The sequence below is a fragment of the Dermochelys coriacea genome, chromosome 11 (genome assembly GCF_009764565.3).
Source record: "Dermochelys coriacea isolate rDerCor1 chromosome 11, rDerCor1.pri.v4, whole genome shotgun sequence".
NCBI classification, from domain to species: domain Eukaryota; kingdom Metazoa; phylum Chordata; order Testudines; family Dermochelyidae; genus Dermochelys; species Dermochelys coriacea.
The window spans coordinates 43,204,609-43,226,788 of NC_050078.2; the positions used below are offsets into that span (position 1 = coordinate 43,204,609).

The 22,180-nt window shown below is 42.9% G+C and overlaps 1 protein-coding gene across 4 annotated transcripts in view; it reads right to left on the minus strand.

The window, feature by feature from the left end:
* Positions 1 to 19,908, minus strand: part of CHN1 (chimerin 1) — a 142,998-nt gene extending 123,090 nt beyond the window's left edge. Inside the window, exons 1-3 of one of the 4 annotated variants that reach the window (XM_043505314.1) lie at positions 19,628 to 19,770; positions 19,241 to 19,372; positions 18,247 to 18,258 (exon numbers count right to left, since the gene is read on the minus strand). In XM_043505314.1, coding sequence (XP_043361249.1) covers positions 18,247 to 18,258; positions 19,241 to 19,259 — 31 coding nt within the window. In that variant the 5' untranslated portion in view covers positions 19,260 to 19,372; positions 19,628 to 19,770. Of the gene's footprint in view, positions 1 to 18,246; positions 18,259 to 19,240; positions 19,594 to 19,623 lie in introns of those variants that run through there. The other 3 variants (XM_043505315.1, XM_038422155.2, XM_038422157.2) reach the window with 3 other exon arrangements.
* Between the last annotated feature and the right edge of the window lie 2,272 nt (positions 19,909 to 22,180).

Consider the following 22,180-nt stretch of genomic DNA (forward strand, 5'->3'; position numbering starts at 1 on the left):
AACAGAGATATGTGTCTACATGGTGCACTAGGTTAGCAAGCAAACCTGTTTGCTGGTAGGCACTGTGTGCAAGTTTCTTGCATCTGAGGGCTTCAAAGACTTGAAGTAATACAAGGAAAAACAATGTCATTTAAACATGAAGAACATGGTGAGCAGATTTTTAAACCAACAAGCCGGGATACCTGTCATTGGGTGTTGCACAGGGTGAAGTTTTGCTAGGGATTAGAGAAGTTGTGCTTAGGAGAGTTTTGGCAGCTGAAGGCAAAAGTAAATGTGCATGATTAAGCTGCCCTTCCCATACTGTACCTTCTTCTCTTCCCTTTTTAAAATGAAGTACAAGATGGGTACAGTAAAACAACATTCACCCCTCTGCATCCCCTTTAATGTTTGTACAAGATGCAAACCCTTCACTTTATTTCTTCCCTATGTAACCACCATTATGGGGGGGAGGGATAGCTCAGTGGTTTGAGCATTGGCCTGCTAAACCCAGGGTTGTGAGTCCAATCCTTGAGGGGGCCATTTAGGGATCTGGGGCAAAAATTGGGGATCAGTCCTATTTGAGCAGGGGGTTGGACTAGATGACCTCCTGAGGTCCCTTCCAGCCCTGATATTCTATGATTCCATCTCCCTGCTCAGAGACCTCACTTATTTCTTTTGTTCCATTCCTCCTGGGCTTGGGTGGAAGAAGCAGGCAGTTTGTCACTAAGGTACGTGTGCTTATCTTACTCACTTCCAACTTCACCAGCAACTCCATCAAGCGGTCAGAATGAAAAGGTTTACAAGAAGACAAGATACTTTTTTTATATTAATACAACTGACTGGGAAGTTGGAACACAAATTGAAAATTGATACACATTCTAGACACATTGTCTGAAGTAGGACTGAAGAATAAATACAAAGTAATATGTTAAAATGTTGTTTTAGACAAAATTAATTCCGGCTAAGGTCCACAAGAGACCCTAAAGAAGAAAAACTTTCAGATATTCCCAAAACATAATCCTGCCAACCACAGCCAACCACGAGGGTGGCAAAAGTGTTGTCCTCTCCTGCAGAGGAAGATTTTCCCCACTGGGCACTGGTGGCAGCTTGGTTTCTCCTGTTCTCCACCTGTGCAACGCAACAATCTCTTGAGGACTGAAATGCTTTGGTCTAACTAAAGTCCTTGAGCTCAATATAAATTGGGTGAAATGTGATAGCCTGTGATATGCAAGAGGTCAGACTAGATCATGGGTGGGCAAACTACGGCCTCTGGGCCGGATGCAGCCCTCGAACTGTTTTAAGCCGACCCTCAAGCCGCACTACAGGGTTTGGCCCACTCTGGCGCTCCAGCCGGGGCACTGGGTCGGGGCTGCACCACACGGCTCGGCCCTGCTCTGGCCAGGGCACTGGGTCGGGGGCCGCACCACGTGGCTCAGCCTACTCCAGCGCTCTGGCCGGTGCGCTGGGTTGGGGGACAGACCATGTGGCTTGGCCCCACTCCGGCCGGGGCGCTGGGTCAGGGGCAAGACCATGTGGCTCAGCCCCACTCCAGCCGGGGTGCTGGTTGGGGGCCAGACCATGTGACTCAGGCCCGCTCCGGCCAGGGTGCTGGGTCGGGGGCCAGACCGTGTAGCTCGGCTCCACTCTGGTGCTCTGGCCGGGGCACTGGGTTGGGGCCGCGCCACGTTCCACTCCGGAGTGCTGGGTCGGGGACCGCCCCACGCAGCTCCCGGAAGCTGCAGCCTGGCCCCCTCCAGCTCCTACACCTTCAGTGGGAGCTGCAGGGGCGATGCCTGCAGATGGGGCAGCGTGCAGAACCGCCTGGCCACCCCTCCGCGTAGGAGCTGGAAAAGAGACATGCCATCACTTCCGGGAGCCGCTTGGGGTAAGCGCCGCTTGGAGCCTGCACCCCTGAACCTCTCCCCAAGCCCCAACCCCAGCCCTGATCCCGCTCCCACCCTCCAAACCCATCGATCCCAGCCCGGAGCACCCTCCTGCACCTTAAACCTCTCATCCCCAGCTCCACCCCCACCCCAGAGCCCGCACCCCCAGCCAGAGCCTGGCCACCTGCCCCAGCCCTGATCCCTCTCCCGCTCTCCGAACCCCTCGGTCCCAGCCCAGAGCACTCTCCTACAGCCCAAACTCCTCATCCCCAGCCCCACCCCAGAGCCCACACCTGCTCTCATACCCCCTCCCGCACCCCAACCCCAATTTTGTGAGTATTCATGGCCTGCCATACAATTTCTATTCCCTTGGGCCAAAAAGTTTGCCCACCCCGGACTAGACGATCTAATGGTCTCTTCTGGCCTTACATTCTATAGCTACCTTGCAGTAAAAACTAAAGGGAGCTTGTCTCTACTAGGATTTTACAGCATGATAACTATTGTGCATTAGTTATCACACTCTAAAACCCTCACTGTATTAGCAGTGAACACACAGCCTAAATTGCCAGGAGATTATTAAGAGCATATCTGATTTCTGCCTCCCACTACAAATGGGGTTTTCAGTTTCTAAAATACTCATCAAAAATACAAGCCATGACTTATATGAAAATAATGGTTTGCACTGATGCTTTCACTGTCCAGAACAGACACAATGATACCTCCACTCATACACTGGCCAGGAAGGACACCTTGCCAAGTGACATACTTTTGGCCTGTAATGTGATCAGGTTATCATACCATTAAGGATATAACCCAGAGAAGTAATTGATTACTCTACTGTTCTCCATGATGATGAAAGGGAAAGTTAGCCTGATGGACATGCTTTTATTTCTAAATTTGAGTTTACTTTCTTTTTAAATCAGACACCTGAATCTTCAGCCACTGAGATTTTTTCCCTGTCATTTTGAAATTGAAGGCTTCACATTTTTTACATATAACCTATTAAAAATTCACCATAATGACAGATTAATCTGAGATTCGATATAAGGGCCCTAATCTACTGAATAATGTAGGTTCTTTTAAGTTATCCTATGGCTTATCAATATAAAGTTCATTATCATTTTACACTTAATGCACCACAGTGTTTTCTGGCAATTCTGGTTCTACTAACTAAATAAAAGAGGAAGCAATATATTAATTCCTATCACCAGATAACTATCCCAGCACTCTAATAAACTACCTCCATGAGGGCCGTAGCTCCCAGCGCTGGTGCACTGTCTACACTGGAACTTTACAGCGCTGAAACTTGCTGCGTTCAGGGGTGTGTTTTTTCACACCCCTGAGCGAGAAAGTTGCAGCGCTGTAAATTGCCAGGGTAGACAAGCCCTGAGTGATGATGGATTTGAATGAGATGTGTTTTACAGGTCACCTTAACAATGGCTACTCCAGATTCACAATTTTCTAAACCTCTTTCCCCACAGCTAGTTTCTCTGTTGCACTAGTAAAGAGCTGTTCTACTTGCAAAAACTACACAGAGAGAAGGGAGCCGGTAGAGGCACTCTGGTCAGTGTAAAAACCGTGTTCTGGGGCCTCTCTTGCATCACACAAGCTTGTAGTCAGACTAAAGCAATAGACAAATGATTGTCTGGAAGCCAGTGTACCAGCTCTGAAGAGCTTTGGAGCGTGAGGGTTTCTCACTCTCTTCATCTGTCCGTGGTTCCTTCTGTACATTTGTGAATGAGAAGAGCACTCTTCTGGCTGAGAAACACTAGGAACAGCACTTAGGAGGAAAAGGGAGAGAAAAAGGTCTGTCCCTGCACAGAGAGAAAGGCAGAGCTGGTGGAAAGACTCAGCATGATTGACGCTTGAATACAACCTGCAAGTCTCCCTCCTAAGTAACTTTTTCAAAAGAAAGTTGAATTCACCTCGTTTCTTTTCCTCTCCATTTTCAAGTAATTTCTCTTTCTATTGTCATTTTAGATTTGGTTTTGGTGAGTAGTGAGGACCTCATAAAAGAAATGGTTGTAGGGGACAACCTTGGCTCAAGTGAACATGAGCCAATTCAGTTCAAACTGAAGGAAAGGATAAACAAACATAAATCTGTGACTAGGGTTTTTGATTTCAAAAGGGCTGACTTTCAAAAATTAAGGAAATTGGTTAGGGAAGTGGATTGGACTGAAGCACTTATGGATCTAAAGGCAGAGGAGGCCTGGGATTACTTCAAGTCAAAGCTGCAGAAGCTATCAGAAGCCTGCATCCCAAGAAAGGGGAAAAAATTCATAGGCAGGAGTTGTAGACCAGGCTAGATGAGTAAGCATCTCAGAGAGGTGATTAAGAAAAAGCAGAAAGCATACGGGGAGTGGAAGATGGGCGGGATCAAGGAAAACTACCTTATTGAGGTCAGAACATATAGAGATAAAGTGAGAAAGGCTAAAAGGTCATGTAGAGTTGAACCTTGCAAAGGGAATTAAAACCAATAGTAAAAGGTTCTATAGCCATATAAATAAGAAGAAAAAAAGGAAAGAAGAGTTGGAACTGCTAAACATTGAGGATGGAGTGGAGGTTAAGGATAATCTAGGCATGGCCCAATATCTAAACAAATACTTTGCCTCAGTCTTTAATGAGGATCCTAGGGATAATGGTAGAATGACAAATGGGAATGAGGATATGGAGATAGATATTACCATATCCGAGGTAGAAGCCAAATTTGAACAGTTTAATGGAACTAAATCAGGGGGCCTGGATAATCTTCATCCAAGAATATTAAAGGAACTGGCACATGAAATTGCAAGCCCATTAGCAAGAATTTTTGAGGTCATTTAAGGACATTGAGGTCAATGGTAATTGGGACAAAATACAACATGGTTTTACAAAATGGTTTTACAAAATACAACATGGTTTTAGATAGTGCCAAACCAATCTGATCTCCTTCTTTGAGAAAGGAACAGATTTTTTAGACAAAGGAAATGCAGTGCATCTAATTTACTTTGATTTTAGTAAGGCGTTTGATACGGTGCCACATGGGGAATTATTATTAAATTGGAAAAGATGGGGATCAATATGAAAATTGAAAGGTGGATAAGGAACTGGTTAAGGGGAGACTACAGCGAGTCATACTGAAAGGTGAACTGTCAGGCTGGAGGGAGGTTACCAGTGGAGTTCCTCAGGGATCGGTTTTGGGACCGATTTAATCTTTTTATTACTGACCTCGGCACAAAAAGTGGGAGTGTGCTAATAAAGTTTGCAGATGATACAAAGCTGGGAGGTATTGCCAGTTTAGAGAAGGACTGGGATATCATATAGGAGGATCTGGATGATCTTGTAAACTGAAGTAATAGTAATAGGATGAAATGTAATAGTGAGAAGTGTAAGGTCATGCATTTAGAAATTAACAACAAGAATTTTAGTTATAAGCTGGGGACATATCAAATGGAAGTAAAAGAGGAGGAGAAGGACCTTGGAGTATTGGTTGATCATAGGATGACTATGAGCCGCCAATGTGATATGGCCGTGAAAAAAGCTAATGCGGTCTTGGGATGCAGCAGGCGAGACATTTCCAGTAAAGATAAGGAGGTGTTAGTACCGTTATACAAGGCACTGGTGAGACCTCATCTGGAATACTGTGTGCAGTTCTGTTCTCCCAAGTTTAAGAAGGATGAATTCAAACTGGAACAGTTATAGAAAAGGACTACTAGATGATCCGAGGAATGGAAAACCTGTCTTATGAAAGGAGACTCAAGGAGCTTGGCTTGTTTAGCCTAAACAAAAGAAGGTTGAGGGGAGATATGATTGCTCTCTATAAATACATCAGAGGGATAAATACCAGGGAGGGGAGAGGAATTATTTAAGCTCAGTACCAATGTGGACACAAGAACAAATGGATATAAACTGGCCATCAGGAAGTTTAGATTAGAAATTAGATGAAGGTTTCTAACCATCGGAGGAGTGAAGTGAATGATCAAAGGAAGCAGTGGGGGCAAAAGACCTACCTGGCTTCAAGATTAAGCTTGATAAATTTATGGAGGAGATGGTATAATGGGATAACATGATTTTGGCAATTAATTGATCTTTGACTATTAGTGGTAAATAGGCCCAATGGCCTGTGATGGGATGTTAGATGGGGTGGATCTGAGTTACTACAGAGAATTCTTTCCTGGGTATCTGGCTGGTGAGTCTTGCCCACATGCTCAGGGTTCAGCTGATAGCCATATTTGGGGTCAAAAAGGAATTTTCCTCCAGGGCAGATTGACAGAGGCCCTGGGGGTTTTTCGCCTTCCCCTGCAGAGTAGGGCACAGGTCACTTGCTGGAGGATTCTCTGCACCTTGAAGTCTTTAAACCATGATTTGAGGACTTCAGTAGCTCAGACATAGGTGAGAGGTTTATTGCAGGAGTGGGTGGGTGAGACTCTGTGACCTGTGTTGTGCAGGAGGTCAGACTAGATGATCATGGTCCCTTCGGACCTTAAAGTCTATGAGTCTACGAAAGACAGACTGGTTTGAGTAATGAGAACTTAGATTTATTTCCTTTTTTAAAATAAGGAAGCATGGCACTAGAATCGTGGTGAAGTTTTGAACAAAAAATTTTGTATGATCATTATTTACATTCCAGTAGCACCTGCACATGCTACATGAGGCTGGGATCCTCTGTGCTAGGCACTATACAAACCTATAGTGAGATGCAGTCCTTGCCCTGAAAAGCTTACTATCTAAAGAGAAAAGACCAACACCCCCACCCAGCTCTCACACAGCACTTTTCATCAGTAGATCTCAAAGCACTTTACCAAGGAGGTCAGACTCATTAGCTTCATTTCACAGGAAACTGAAGTGAAGAGAGGGGACGTGACTTGGCAAAGGTCACTCAGCAGGCTCGGGCAGTTCTCTTGACTCCCAGTCCTAGTCCATCTAATAATTCATTAGAAATACGATCTCTCCATACAAAGAAATTAATTCTGCATTTTAAACTCCATTTTTGATCCTTATAAATAGCTCCTCCATAACTGCAGTCAGCAACACGGGCTGTGCTTCAGAAACGCATATAAAACTGCAGCACCCCCCGGTGGACCAAAAACACGGGTTGAAATTAAAAACTCCTCTGGCATATCTACATGATTGAATAAAGCTTTCTGGGACATTGCTGCAACAATGAAGTGGACAAAGGTCAGGGAAGAGAAGTAGTCATGCTTTGCATCAGTGTCTCCTGCAGACCCACCAGATTGCTATGCCGAAACAGGGTACAAAGTTAATACAGCTCCAGACTGTCAGCCCCCTCTGCAGTTGCTGCTGCACACTCATGGGGGAAGGGAGGAACAAGACAATGGAAGCATAGTGTACTTTACATCCAACAATTAAAATATCAACAGACCAAGTCTGACACCAATAGAGTCAACAAACCCTTACAAAAATGCTCTTCAGGCTTCTCCATGGAACCCTATGTGTGGGGGAGGGAGGAGAAAAGAGAAGGAGAGAGACACATATGGCACTGGAGTGGGACTCAGAAGACCTGCAGCTCATAAGCAACTCTGCAGTAATGAACAAGTGTCCATGCAATGGAGGAAGTATAACCTGAGCAAGGAATCTCATTTAACCGATTTCACTTTCAGGAAAGAAGGATCGACCTTTGAACTAAACCATTAAATAGTGAGTTAGGTATATGGATTCTATAAACATAGAAGAAAAATCTGCAAGGTCAAATTTTGGGCCTACCAAATAATGCCCATTGACTTTTTACAAAGACTCTTGACTGCACTCTCATCAGATAATAGTCTGACATCGAGGAGACCCGCTTATACCCTGCCAGGTGAGAATCAGAGACTTAAACCTTAGATTATGCTGCAGTAAAAATCCTATGCTTATTGTTACTCCCTATTCTGGATCTCTCCAGGCTCCCTGCTTCATAGGAATTATCCTGGTAACCCTTTTCCATTGCTCCAGCACTGGTCAGAGGGTTCTTTTGCTATATTTTCAAACTAGTGAACCATTTGGATGATGGGGTACTCCTATGTCCACATGCTGAATGGGCCATGTATGTTTAATTGACCCCCATTGCCTGATGTACCAATAGTAAGAAATGGGAATCCAATACAGGCAATCAAGGTATTTAGCAGGAGAAGTTAATTGCCTTTACTTTTGAAGTTGGAAATTCCCACTAATAAGTTACCTTGGGACAGCCACTTCCTGATAAAGGCCCCCAGTTTTTTAAAACTTTTTTGCAGGGGAAGGTCACCTAGCACAGTCACTCTGACAAGGAAGGAAGCAGAAAGGAGAGAGGGAAAGAGACTGAAGGAGAGAGGGAGCAAGGAAGGAAAAGACTGTCAGTAAGAAGGAAGCCAAGGGCTTCTCTGGCTTGCAAGGCAATAAAAGAGAATTGATAAAGGGAAGAGAAGAAAATGGACAGGAAAATAAAGGGAAAGGACAAAAGCAACAAAACATTGAAAGAAAAATGACACAGCTGCCACCCTTTTAGGGTCAGTGACTTAATTTATACATCATCTTTCAGTGACTTAATTTATACGTCATCTTACATTTTATTGGTTCCCTGCACAATGTCCCCCAGCTTGAGCTAATTTGGGGCAGAGATGAAAGGGCATCCTGCACTGTGATATTCAGTGCTGCCAAGCACTGAGGCATTTTCATCATTTGTGTTAATCACCAAACTAAGATCCTGATCCCACAAAGTGCTCTACACAAGCAGGCCCATGCATCTTTACAGAACCTCATTGTTGGTGATGCACGTCATGCTGGTGCCCACAACCGCTTGCGGGATCAAGGCCGAGCCTGCTGCTACTAGGGCAATCTGCTACAGGGACACAGAGCTTGCTATGGGGTGAGGCCAGAGGGTGCAGTGTTCCAATTCCTTCCCCCCAGTCTCCGGTATGAGGATTTGCTTACATGAAAGATCAAACCATGCTCTCATGTCATATCAGTGTTTGCTTGTGGTGAAATAAAATCCTAACTAAGGGTTCTGACCAGCCCAAGCTGTCACCTCAGCTCCAGAGCTCTCAGACACTATGCAGACCTCCCTGACTCTGTAGCTTCCGATTCTCTACTGTACTTTCCACTCTGATGTGGACAACCCCCACCCAGGACTGGAATCTGCAACGCTACCCCACTATACTACCATATATAGCAACTGAGCTCTTGGGATGACACTGAGATGAATTACTGTTAACTTGGCTGAACATAAAATACAAGCTGCCATATCGCTCTCTTTTCATCAGTCATCTTGTACCAGCCAGGGTGGGTGTGTGAGGCCCCGGGAGCTACAGCCACAAGCCCCCAGGGGTTTTTAATTTTGAATGCTTTAACACACCAAAGCTAACCTCATCTTTAGCTTATTTTTTCCATGAGTTTCCAGCTCTTTTCCTTGAAAAGACAGCCTTGAAAAATGCAAACTCTCAAGAGGATTGTCATAAATATAAAGGGAAGGATAACCACCTTTCTGTATACAGAACTATAAAATCCCTCCTGGCCAGAGGCAAAACCCTTTCACCTGTAAAGGGTTAAGAAGCTAGGATAACCTCGCTGGCACCTAACCAAAATGACCAATGAGGAGACAAGTTACTTTCAAAGCTGGAGTGGGGGGGGAGAAGGGGGAACAAAGGGTCTGTCTATCTGTGTGATGCTTTTGCCGGGACCAGGTCAGGAATGCTCTTCAGAACTTCTGTTAAGTTAGTAAGTAATCTAGCTAGAAATGCGTTAGATTTCCTTTTGTTTAAATGGCTGGTAAATAAGCTGTGCTGAATGGAATGTATATTCCTGTTTTTGTGTCTTTTTGTAACTTAAGGTTTTGCCTAGAGGGATTCTCTATGTTTTGAATCTGATTACCCTGTAAGGTTTTTACCATCCTGATTTTACAGAGGTGATTCTTTTACTTTTTCTTTAATTAAAATTCTTCTTTTGAGAACCTGATTGCTTTTTCATTGTTCTTAAGATCCAGGGTTTGGGTCTGTGTTCACCTATGCAAATTGGTGAGGCTTTTTATCAAGCCTCCCCCAGGAAAGGGGGTGTAGGGCTGGGGGGATATTTTGGGGAGAAGACGTCTCCAAGTGGGCTCTTTCCCTGTTCTTTGTTTAACACGCTTGGTGGTGGTAGCATAGGGTTCAAGGACAAGGCAAAGTTTGTACCTTGAGGAAGTGTTTAATCTATGCTGGTAAGAATAAGCTTAGGGGTCTTTTATGCAGGTCCCCACATCTGTACCCTAGAGTTCAGAGTGGGGAAGGAACCTTGACAAGGATTAAAAGTTTGTTAGTTGTTTTTTTCTAAAAATCACAAGGTACGGACAGCCCTTCCTGCAACCAGCTCTTAAAACCTGTGAAATCCACAGCTGTGGATCCCTTTATTTTTGAGGCAATGCCAGACCAGTTTCTCACTACATGTGGAAATTCCTTCTGCCTGCTCTTCCAGTCACAGCCAGTCCAGTTCCTGGCTAGCAGTTGGCTTGCGGCAGCTAACTCAGCCACTCTGCTGAGCAGTCAACATAATCTGTGGCCACAAGGTGGAGCAGCTAAGACTCAGCCTGACACTGAGAGCAAGGAAAACTGTAACAACACCTTTTTGGAAAAAATTCATAGATTCATAGATACTAAGGTCAGAAGGGACCATTCTGATCATCTAGTCTATGGACTTGTTTTGGGGCTGATGAGTGTCATAAGTTATGCTTGTATATATCAATATCTACTCTTCAAAAAAGGATTGTGCTGGTTTTATATTTGAGCTTACTGCTGAAGACATTATTTTAAGACAGTTAAAGCTGTTGCGTTGTGATGAAAAGTATTTTCTGTGCTTGATTAGAATGTATCTGCATATCATCATACGGGAAGTGGAATCTTTTAGGTTCACAACAAGACATTTTCTTGCTTTTAAATTTTTTTTTTTTTTTTAGGTTAAATGGAATTTCTCAGGTTTCTATTTTATATATTTATTTCATGTAAGATGTATCATTTTTTAAATGAAATTAAATTAAAAAAATGATACAACTGAGTAGCTAGGTTATTGAATAAGAGAAGTGAATGGTGCTGTCCAAGCTCCCTTTTCTTGTTTTGCTTTGCTTTGCACTGGTCCTGTGGAACCTGGCCTCATTCAGCGTGCAACTGACAAGATATACATGTTCACTATGAGTGGCATTTTCAGAAGCATTCAGCATTGGCTTAACTCTGCTCTCACTGAACTCAATGGGAGTTTTATTATTGATTTTAGGGACAGAGCAGTTAGGCCAGCACTGAGGGCTTGTCTACATTGGCAATTTACAGCACTGAAACTTTCTCGCTCAGGGGTGTGAAAAAAAAACCAAAAAACCCTGAGTGCAGCAAGTTTCAGTGCTGTAAAACTGTAAAGCGCTCTGCCATGACTATACAAGCCACATTAAAGCGCTGCTGCAGCAGTGCTTTAGTGTTGCCAGCGTAGACTAGCCCTAAGTGTTTTTGAAAATTCCACCCCATGCAGATAAGTTAGCCATACATGCATGTGCAGCACAGCCTGCTTCCAGGCCAGAAGGGACCATAATCATCTAATCTGACCTTCTGCACATTGCAGGCCATAGAAAATAAACCCACCTGCCCCTGTAATAGACCCATAACCTGTGGTTTAGTTACTAAAGTCTTCATATCATGATTAAAGACTTCAATCCACCACTTAATTCTATCTTTAATCAGCAAATGACATATGCCTTATGCTGCAGAGGAATGCTAAAAATCCCCAGGGTCTCTGCCAATCTGACCAGGGGAAAATTTATTCCCAACACCGAATATGGCAATCAATTGGGCCCTGAGCATGTTGGCAAGAACCACAAGCCAGACAGCTAGGGGAAAACTGATGGTAGTAACAGTAATGGAAGGGGAAGGTCCATTATTGGATTTGGATTAATCACTTCTTGCTCCACCCTCTGGTACATCTTCAGGCATTTCACCTGCTACCTGGTAGGACTAACAAATGATCCTCTGCAGCTCTGAGCACACCCCAACTAGACTCAACAAATAATGTTACCAAGTCTCTCTACAGTAACCGCCATCTCTGGATTCAATTCTAAAACCTCTTTTCATTAGCTACCTGTACACATTATTGAACCAATCCTATCAATCTTCATCAGGTAATCCTGAATTCCAACTACCACTTTTAATATTCTTTTCCAATATTTAAAGTGAAGTCCTGAGTTATCTTTAGCCAGTGTATTAAACCAAAATTTTAAGAATACTAAATTGAGAAGCCATGACTGAATTTTTTTAAATCCTCATTTATAAAGTATTCAGTGCTCCAAATTTATGGTCAATTGATACCGCTGTATTACTTAAGAGATCTGTTTATTTTCCAAGTTCCTAAGCAGGTTTTTCCCTTTTGATTTTTTTCAGAGATTGTACTGGCAGCAAAACTCTTTCAAGGTTACTGTCCTTATTTGCTTCATTAGATTCTATAAATTAGAGAAGGATAGCACAGCATCTGAGAGAAAAGAACCTTCTGATTCTCAGTATTAGGACTCACTTCCCATCCCAAGCCCCAGCTATTGAGGCTGTAGAGAAGAATACTTGCAAGTTTTGCTTCCATAACACTCTTTATTTGTGTTTTAGGAAGCATTTTCATTATTAGCTGTTTTAAAAAATTAAATATCGGCCTTGTCTGTCTTAGAAACATTTCCCTGAAGTAACTCAATAGATTATAAATCAATTTAGTTAAACCATTGAAAACCATCATGCCGATGGCCTTTAACCATTCAAACATTGCTTAAATCAGTTTAGCTTGTGTCAGAAATTTACCAGTTTATCCTAAGATATTTTAAGCAAGGGTTAAGTAGGTTTACGTGCATTGACCTTATAGATTTGTGCCGGTTTAATTAGATTGCTTTAAAATCTATTTACATTGGTGCAACACTTTTAGTATAGACAGGACCTTAGTGCAATGGGGATATTTACCCACCTTTGCAAAGTGCTTTGAGATTCTTGGACAAGTATTATTACAAAAGAGACCAATTTGAATTGCAACATAATCTGTTTTCCTCCTTCATGCACCCCTATTTAGACTATATCTACATTGGCAATGAAAGACAAAAGTTTTGTCATTCAAGAAGTGTTAAACCCCCACCCCCCTGAAAGAGAAAAGTTTTGCAGCGACAAGTGCCAGTGTGACCAGCACTGCTCGTTGGCAGTAGAAGTTTTTTGTCAGCAGGAGAGCCGACAAACAACAGCTACACTGCACAACTTTTTATGGCACAGCTGTAAAATTCAGTCTATTGGGCCAAGGTTGGCAAGTAGTATAATATTTGGATTTCAATTTGGAGACCCTAGTCAAAGGACAAATATTATATTTGATTTTGTTTCCCCCCAACTCTTTCTCCTTATACTGGCATCATTGTTAAATTCCTTTTCATCTGATATCTTTCCCAATTCTCTATTATCTGTCCTTGTCCAGCCTCACCTTAAATAGTCCTTCTGGGCACTTTAACCCTGGCTCTATCGCTAATGTCATTTATCGGTAGGCATGCTTGTGATGCTTTTGACCATAGAATGTGAACACTTCACAAGTTTAAAGATTCATCACTTGATCCTTTTTATTTCTTAATCACTCAGGAGATTTTATCCATCACACCACATTGTTCATGAACAATAAGAACACAAATACACATATGAATCATATTTACAAATATCTTCATGATAGAAGAACACTCCTGGCCAATTGGAATCATTTTCTTTTATTCACACAAGAGAGTTGATGAGCCATTATGAAAAGCAAACAAATTCATAAAAAATCAAAGGGAAATTTGCAATTATTGAAATAGACAGAATATAAAAGTGTATTATTTTCAAAGTACAATCATTGCTTCCTTTAAATGAAGCTTAGGTCATCCAATCAGAGAACCGAAACCATACCATGGGAACTGGGTGACTAGTCACATGCAGTAAATAGCAGATCATGAATAGCAAATATGTATACTGATCAGGTCATGAAAGTTTGCTCTAACTTTTTGTTGAACAGTAGAACAGCTAACAAATTCCTAAAACTCACCAATTGTTGGAAGGTAATTAACACATAAAATGAATGAATCAATCAGATCTATTATTTTCAACAAATAATTCAGCCAGATCTCTATTTTTCATCCAACAAACATTGTGACAGACTTTCAATCCTCTTTCATTGTGGCCATAGCATAGTAACTGTTCCAGTAGCCAACAACCTACATGTTCTCTTTGACCTGAGCGCAGCCTCTTTGCTGGCGGCCTCTCCCCATCTGGAAAAGCCATCCTGTATCCCTTCCACTTAATACACTCCACAGTCTATCAAATCTCCCACCTTCCCCAGGAAGGCCTGGGGAAATGGACAGGCCCTTGCAGCATTCACAGTGGTCAACTGTGACTTGAGCACATCAGATAATCATGACTGCCATTGTACGGGCATAGGAGAGAGGTATTTCCAAGGGTAACCAGCATCCAAATAATTAAGGTTTTAAAGGCCAAAAGCAACACAATAAACGGCAATGGGAAACAAAGAGGAAGCCAAGCAGATCATGGAGCAGAGGGTTAATAGTCTTTCTTCAGGCTTCTTAACATGCAGCCATGTTCTGCTCCAGCTGAACTTTCCAAGTGGTCGTCAGGTGCAGCTCCCATCAAGCACATTATAGTAATTACATTACATTACAATGTGGTGACAAAGGCATGGAGGGAGGAAGGTACATGTCAGGGCACCTCATCACTTGCCAAGTGAAAATGGGGACAAACCACGCTTGGTCATCACTTCTATCTGTATATCCCCTAGAAGCTACATATCCTTCTTAATCTTTAATACACTTGTGATAAATGAAGGGAGTTCCCTTTTATGGACACCCAGCCAGCCAGCAGCTCTAAAATCCCTCTTAGTAGCTGTTCTCTAATTGCTCTACCTGTATAGCAGGGGTCTCAAATATGTGGCCCGTGGGCCGCATGCGGCCCGTAGAGCTATTTGCTGCAGATTGCCAACCTCCCCGTGCCGCCCCTGAGTTATTTCCTGCTATAATTCTTGACATCTGATTTGTGTCCATTTATTCTTTTATATAAAGACTGTCTGGTTTGGTCAATGTACATGGCAGAGAGGCATTGCTGGCACATGATGGCATATATTACACAAATCAGACGTCAAGGATTATAACATTCAAAAACCAGTCGAAGAACACTTCAATCTCCCTGGTCACTCGATTACCAATCTAAAAAGTCACAATACTACAACAAAAAAACTTCAAAAACAGACTCCAACAAGGAACTGCTGAATTGGAATTAATTTGCAAACAGGACACCATTAAATTAGGCTTGAATAAAGACTGGGAGTGGATGTGCCATTACACAAAGTAAAACTATTTCTCCATGTTTATTCCCCCCCCCCACACTGTTACTCATACCTTCTTGTCAACTGTTGGAAATGGGCCATCCTGATTATCACTACAAAAGGGTTTTTTTCTCCTGCTGATAATAGCTCACCTTAACTGATCACTCTCGTTATAGTGGGTATGGCAACACCTATTTTTTCCATGATCTCTGTGTATATATCTACATCTATATATCTTCCTACTGTATTTTCCACTGCATGTATCCGATGAAGTGGGTTTTAGCCCACGAAAGCTTATGCTCAAATAAATTTGTTAGTCTCTAAAGTGCCACAAGTACTCCTTGTTCTTTTTCCCCAGATATGTAAGTAGATCAGGAAATGTCTAGGAAGACGCGATTAGGTTTATCCCTTTTATTTCTTTATGGCTCGTGGATTCCTCTGTGCTAACCCCAGGTGCTTTTGTTTTTCTTGTAACCTTTAAGCTGGACCTCAAGAAAGCAATTCTTGGTGCTTAATCCTTGTAGTTGCTCTTCTAAAATCTAGCAATAGCCTGCGTTCCCAGATGTATTTTATTTCTCTTTTTTTATAAATAAAATTTACCTTTTTTAAGAACAGAATTGGATTTGTGTGTCTTCAGAGGTTTGTGCACATGTTGTTTAATTAGCTGGTGGCATCAGCCGATTTCCTTTTTTTTTTTCCTTTCTCAGCTCTTCCCCGGAGTGGGGGTTGAAACGGCTTGAGGGTACCCCACAAGAAGGAATTCCCAGGTGCACCTTCCTGGGCTCTCAAAGGGGTTCTGCACTTGGGTGGTGGCAGCATCTACCAATCCAAGGTCAGAGAAGAGCTGTAACCTTGGGAGTTTAATACAAGCCTGGAGTGGCCAGTATTAATTTTTAGAATCCTTGCGAGCCTCCCCACTTTCTGCACTTGAAGTGCCAGAGTGGGGAATTAGCCTTGACAACACTAGATGCCCTTGCCACCACAGTCTGTTGTCCCAGTTCCCTCTACCCCATCTAATGCAATCATTAGATAATACAATCTTGAAAGTGGAGAGAGGGAACATTATAACTAAACTTCCCTAATCATACACACCTTCCAGATGCCATTGGAAAGGATCTAGCAGATTTGGTGGATTTTCCCCCAAACCGATATAGCTATGTATTTCTAATTTTTGCATGAAATGTAACACACAATGAACTACACACTGGCATTCATAGCCCCAGACTGAATCTGTGATATACCGATAGTGCATTCTAAGAAATGCATTAATGAGACTACTGCATATTTGAATGTGTAAATCCACAGTTAAATATCTCTCTACAAGGAAAAGTTATATTGGAATAAGCTAAGGTGTGAATTTAAACCGGTATAACTGTGTGTGTGTATGGACCCTTTTATTCCAGTTTAAGAGGCCCTTCTTCAGTTTAGTTTATGTTGTTTTTGAAGATGAACCAATAAAAACACTTTTTATTCTGGAAAAAGATCATCAACACAGGGAACTATACCAGTATAACTGTATTGGTATAGGTTTCAGAGTAGCAGCCGTGTTAGTCTGTATTCGCAAAAAGAAAAGGAGCACCTCAGACATGATGACAATGGTTATCAGGCCTATTACACCGTCTGCTGCCACAAGGCAATGAGCTGCTGCTGTGTAGCAATGCAGTACCGCATCTTGCCAGCACCCAGAAGATGTACAGTGACAGTGAGCTGAGCGAGCTCCATGCTTGCTGTGGTATGGCATGGTATGGTGTCTGCACAGGTAACTCGGGAAAAAAGGTGCAAAACGATTGTCTGCCGTTGCTTTCACGAAGGGAGGGACGGAGGGAGGGCCTGATGACATGTACCCAGAACCACCCCAACATTAGGCATTGGGATCTCAACCCAGAATTCCAATGGGCGGCAGAGACCGCAGGAACTGTGAGACAGCTATCCACAGTGCAACACTCCGGAAGTTGACGCTAGCCTCGGTATTGTGGAAGCACTCCGCCAAGTTAGTGCACTTAATGCACTTAGAGCATCTTGTATGGGGATACACACAATCGACTATATAAAAACAATTTCTAAAAAACCAACTTCTATAAATTCGACCTAATTTTGCAGTGTAGACATACCCTAAATGGCACTGGTGCATCCAAAATACTCATGATAGAGGAACTTGACCTTTTCTATGTACTATCAAGTCTACTTATTTTGCAATTTAAATTGTTATTTAAAAAAAACAACCAGCAGCATCACATCTAGTACATAAAATACATATATGAAATAAAACAAGAGAAGGAAAAATCAACTTGTAGATAACTAAAAAGTGCTTTTTTGTTATTGTTAACTTCAGTGTTTGTTTTGGTTATTTGTAATTAATTATATAGTCAAATTACGATTGCGATGGAACCACCTGTGTAACTTCTCACCAATGTAAGTAAAAGGTTCATAATATAGATTTTCTACACAGCGTGAAAGTTGTTTGATTTTATTAATGTTTATGAATAACTGTGAAATTTGTCTCGTACTGTTAACCTGCCATCTCTTTCTCCACTAGATAAATTACACTGGTATCATTTAATATATACAGTAATATTAGCATATAAACATCAAATTGCTATTTGGACCTTGTATCCTGCATTGGCAAAGGAGTGAACTTCAGCCCTAAACCAGCAACTGGCACCAGGTAAGACCCCTGCGCCCACAGTGAGGCCCCCTGAAGTCAATGGGACTCTGCATCGGCACGGGGTCCATCACAAGGACTCAGAGGCAAGATCAGGGCCTACCGTTTATTCCATTTTCAACTGTTTTGGTTTACAATCTTGGGGACCCTAAAAGACTGAAAGAGGAAATGTAAGTTCAAAATCCAGCACTGTAGCTAAATGTAATACCAGCTAGACTTCAACTGAAGAGAACTGTTCAGTATTAATGCTGCATCTGGTCTTCAGAAGGTACAATATACTACAATAATTATAATCAGAAAGAGTGAAGAATCAAGTCCGATATCTATAAGACTTTGCACTAACCTCAGTCATAAAATAAATCGAACCAAATTATTTACACAAGGAGTAAAAAACATTAAAAACACAATTCACATAAATAGTAATTATGTAAAATTACTTACTGGAAAGCTCTTCTGAATTAAGAGGCATCCATGAGTTGTTTATGAGAGCAGTGAAATTGGTTCCAATTAATATTATGTTAATATTAATCATGTTAATTTTTGCTTCCTTTGTATTGCTGGTTTTAGCAGAATTAAGTAAATGCACTTTGTGCCACCCAATACCTTTTAATTGCAAAATAAGTAACATGAACAATAAAATTAATAATCTTATTTAAGAGAAATCGTATGTTCAACAGTTAAAATTGTAGTCTTTACATTTTGTTTTCCAACACATTGTCTAATGTTATAAAAACACTCAAAGCCAACACTCATAACCTCTAGATACTATGTTCTTTCTTGAATTTGTACTACTAAATATAATTATAGAAACACATCTAATTGTTATGGGCAATTAAGCAATATACAGAGATATTCCCAGAAGAACAGGGGTTGTCTCATTAGCTAATTTATCATTTTGCTGTACAATTCTTCTTGCCATTAGAGCACTTTCTAAAGCAGTATAACTTTTATTTATATTACCATTCAAATACACTTTCAGTGCAATGTCCATGGCATTGAGCTATCTCAGTAACCACTGGTCTTGTGCGCAGCACAGTAGTAATAGCTTTTGGGCTATAAAGAGCTAACTCTGGGGTGGGGGGTATTTTTCTTGTGCAAAACCGTCAACTTTATAGTAATAATCAAGTGATGTGTAGCTAGAGGGCTCACGCCTGAGAATATCTGTAGCCTAATACTGCAGTGCCCAATAACTGTAGCTAGCTATTACTTTCCAAGCCTGAAATTAACAGAAGGAGCACACGCCCATAGGCTCTGCCTTGGGAAACAATGGGAGAGACCGACCAGCCTTATCTCGCGAGCCATCATCCCTGTACAAGGAACTCCAGACAGCCCAGAATGATTGTATAGCCATAGACATGCCCCCACCCACTGAGCTTTCTCCTGGAAGCAGGATGAAGCAGTGGGAGCCCTAGGTGTAAAGACGGGTTTTACTTACCAAACAAGGTTAGGGCCATTGTAAAGGCGCGGCAAGTCGCAGGATCACGTCAAGGCTGGCCAGACCGCGCGGAATGGGCATTGGCCCAGCAGCTCTCCCATCAGCTGGGCGCAGAGCGGCAGGCAGAAACCCCTGAATTAAAAGTTAGACACGATGTGGTCAGAAGCCCAGCAGGCAAAGCCACTTGCGGCTGCGATGCGCACAGGAGACAGCGGGGAGTTACAACCCGCCGGGGGGGCTGCTGGGCCAGTTCTCCCTGGCCCGCAAGCCAGGCGTGCAGCGCAGAGAGAGGAGCAGCCGGCAGCAGCCGTTGCCTCCGCGCTGACTGCACGGCTCTGACAGACGGGGCCAGCCTGCACTCGCTCTCCCCCCGCCCACGACACTCACACGGCAGCCTTCAGGCTCTGGGAGCCATCTTGCTGCACCACGTGACCGGCTTCTCCTTCTCCTGCCTGCCAGACCAGCCCGCGGATGACTGCGGGAGTTGCCATAGCAACAGGGAGTCCACGGGCCGCTCCGTCCCCAGCCTCCAAGCAGGCGCTGCTAGCCGGAGCTGGGGGGGGGGGACCCACAGCAGCCACCCGGCTGCGGCTGGGGAGGGAGGCAGGGCACTGGTTGCTTTGGGGGGCTGGGAATAAACCTGGAACATCTCCCCGGCTCCCAAACTCTGCCCTTTGGCTTTGAGCCTGCAGCAGCGGCAGGCAGGGAAGACCTCTCCCCGCCTCCCCCGGCTGTGCAGCGCTCAGCTCCCTGTGGCTCCAAAGCTTGTCTCTCTCGCCCACGGAAGTTGGCCCAATAAAAGGGGGTTACCTCACGCACCTGTCTCTCAGCTTTGCAGCGGCTCAAACAGAGCAGGGCAGGGCTAGGGCGGCGACACTGCCAGTGTGAAAACATGGGGCAACTGAGGCACCTGCAGGGGCAGGGGCAGGGGCAGGGAGCAGCAGAGGATGGTTACAGTGTGAAGCGGCGTGGCTTATCCTTCAATAAACAAGCTTCAAAAACAGACTCCAACGAGAGACTGCTGAATTGGAATTAATTTGCAAACTGGATCCAATTAACTTAGGCTTGAATAGAGACTGGGAATGGATGAGTCATTACACAAAGTAAAACTATTTCCCCATGGTATTTCTCCCTCCCACCCCACCCCCCACTGTTCCTCTGATATTTTTGTTAACTGCTGGAATTAGCCTACCTTGCTTGTCACCATGAAAGGTTTTCCTCCTTCCCCCCCCCCCCCCGGTGCTGGTGATGGCTTATCTTAAGTGATCACTCTCCTTACAGTGTGTATGATAAACCCATTGTTTCATGTTCTCTGTGTGTGTGTATATAAATCTCTCCTCTGTTTTTTCCACCAAATGCATCCGATGAAGTGAGCTGTAGCTCACGAAAGCTTATGCTCTAATAAATTTGTTAGTCTCTAAGGTGCCACAAGTACTCCTTTTCTTAGTGTGAAGCGGGTGTGAGCAGCTGGGGGTGAAGAGGGAGACTCAGGCTAGGGGTATGGGAAGGGCAGGGTGGCAACAAGTCCCAGGTCTAGTTCAGGGTAGTTCTTAAGGTGCATATATACTCAGACAGCCTGGTTCAGTTTTACTGGCTCAAGTGGACAGAGGCAGCAGGTTTCTAGAAACACTGGGAGAAAACGCCTATTTGGGTAATATTGAAAGGCACACTGGATCCCGTCTCAAAACCTGGGATGTTCCTAGCTTTCAAGGGCAGCCCTGATATAATGCAATTTACTGCAGCCCCTTTCAGGCCACAAAATTTTCACAACAAAATCTGCGAGGAAGGAAAATAATTAGATAATAGTCATATTCCATTTTAACTTGGTTTTATTTTAATGTTAAGAATAAAGGAGAAAAAAACCTTCATGTGGAATGACAGAGAGTTTGCCTCCCATAAAGTATCAGCATAAAAATGGTCAAGTGTACATAAGTGACCTAGGGTCCAGCTAGGGAGACTGGTAAGAGAATACAGGGTGTAGGACTATGGGGGTCTGCAGAGTATGTGTTGCTCTAGTCATTTTGGATTGCTGTTCTCGGAAGTGTGGCAGCCCTTGTGAACTGCAGAAGTGTTTGATCCAGATTCCAGCCTTAGGCCCTGATTCTGATCCTGCAGGGAGTTACAACTGAAACATTGTTATTTCAGCAGGAGTTACACAGACTTCAGAACCATACAGCTGTGCATAACACTTTACAGAACTGGAGTCTGGGAACAGGGAACATGAAAAAGGGACTGCAGCAACACATTTACCCTATAATTAAATTTTACCTCTTACTTTTACATTTATTCTTTCTTGATATGTTCACAATAATACAGTAATATGCGGTAGATATACACATATATTAATGTCTCGAAAGAGCAGCTTTGCACTGGAGTAAATCTTAGGGAAAAAACAGATCATTTATACCCAAAGAAATGTAGTTACTTACTACTTCATGTACCCTCCTTACAGTTACTTTTGGGAACATTTTCATTTACATCACAGATTCATGCTCTGTGGTCTTGGGTAACTTCTCAGTCACCATCTGTAAAATGGGGTTGATCCTTCCTTGCCTCACAGTGATATTGTATGAGGATTAGTTAATTAATGCTGGTACAACATTTTGAGACTGTAAGGAACTATGGGCAAAATTTTCAAAAGCGTCTATATGATTTAGGAGCCTAAATCCCATTTTCAAAAGTGAGGTATTTATGACTTTCAGTGAGATTTAGACTTATAATGCACTGGCATATTTCTTCAACCCTCACAGTGCCACATAAAGCTGGTAGAAGAAACAGGGAACGCATGAGTAAAAACAATTTACTTTTTTACTTAAAAATTGAAATTATTGAAATTTATCATTACAATTTCAACTAGCCCTATAGCTGGGTGAAAAATGAAGGGAAAAAAACATGGATTTTTTTAAATCAAAATTTGGAAATATGAAATGTTAGAAGTAT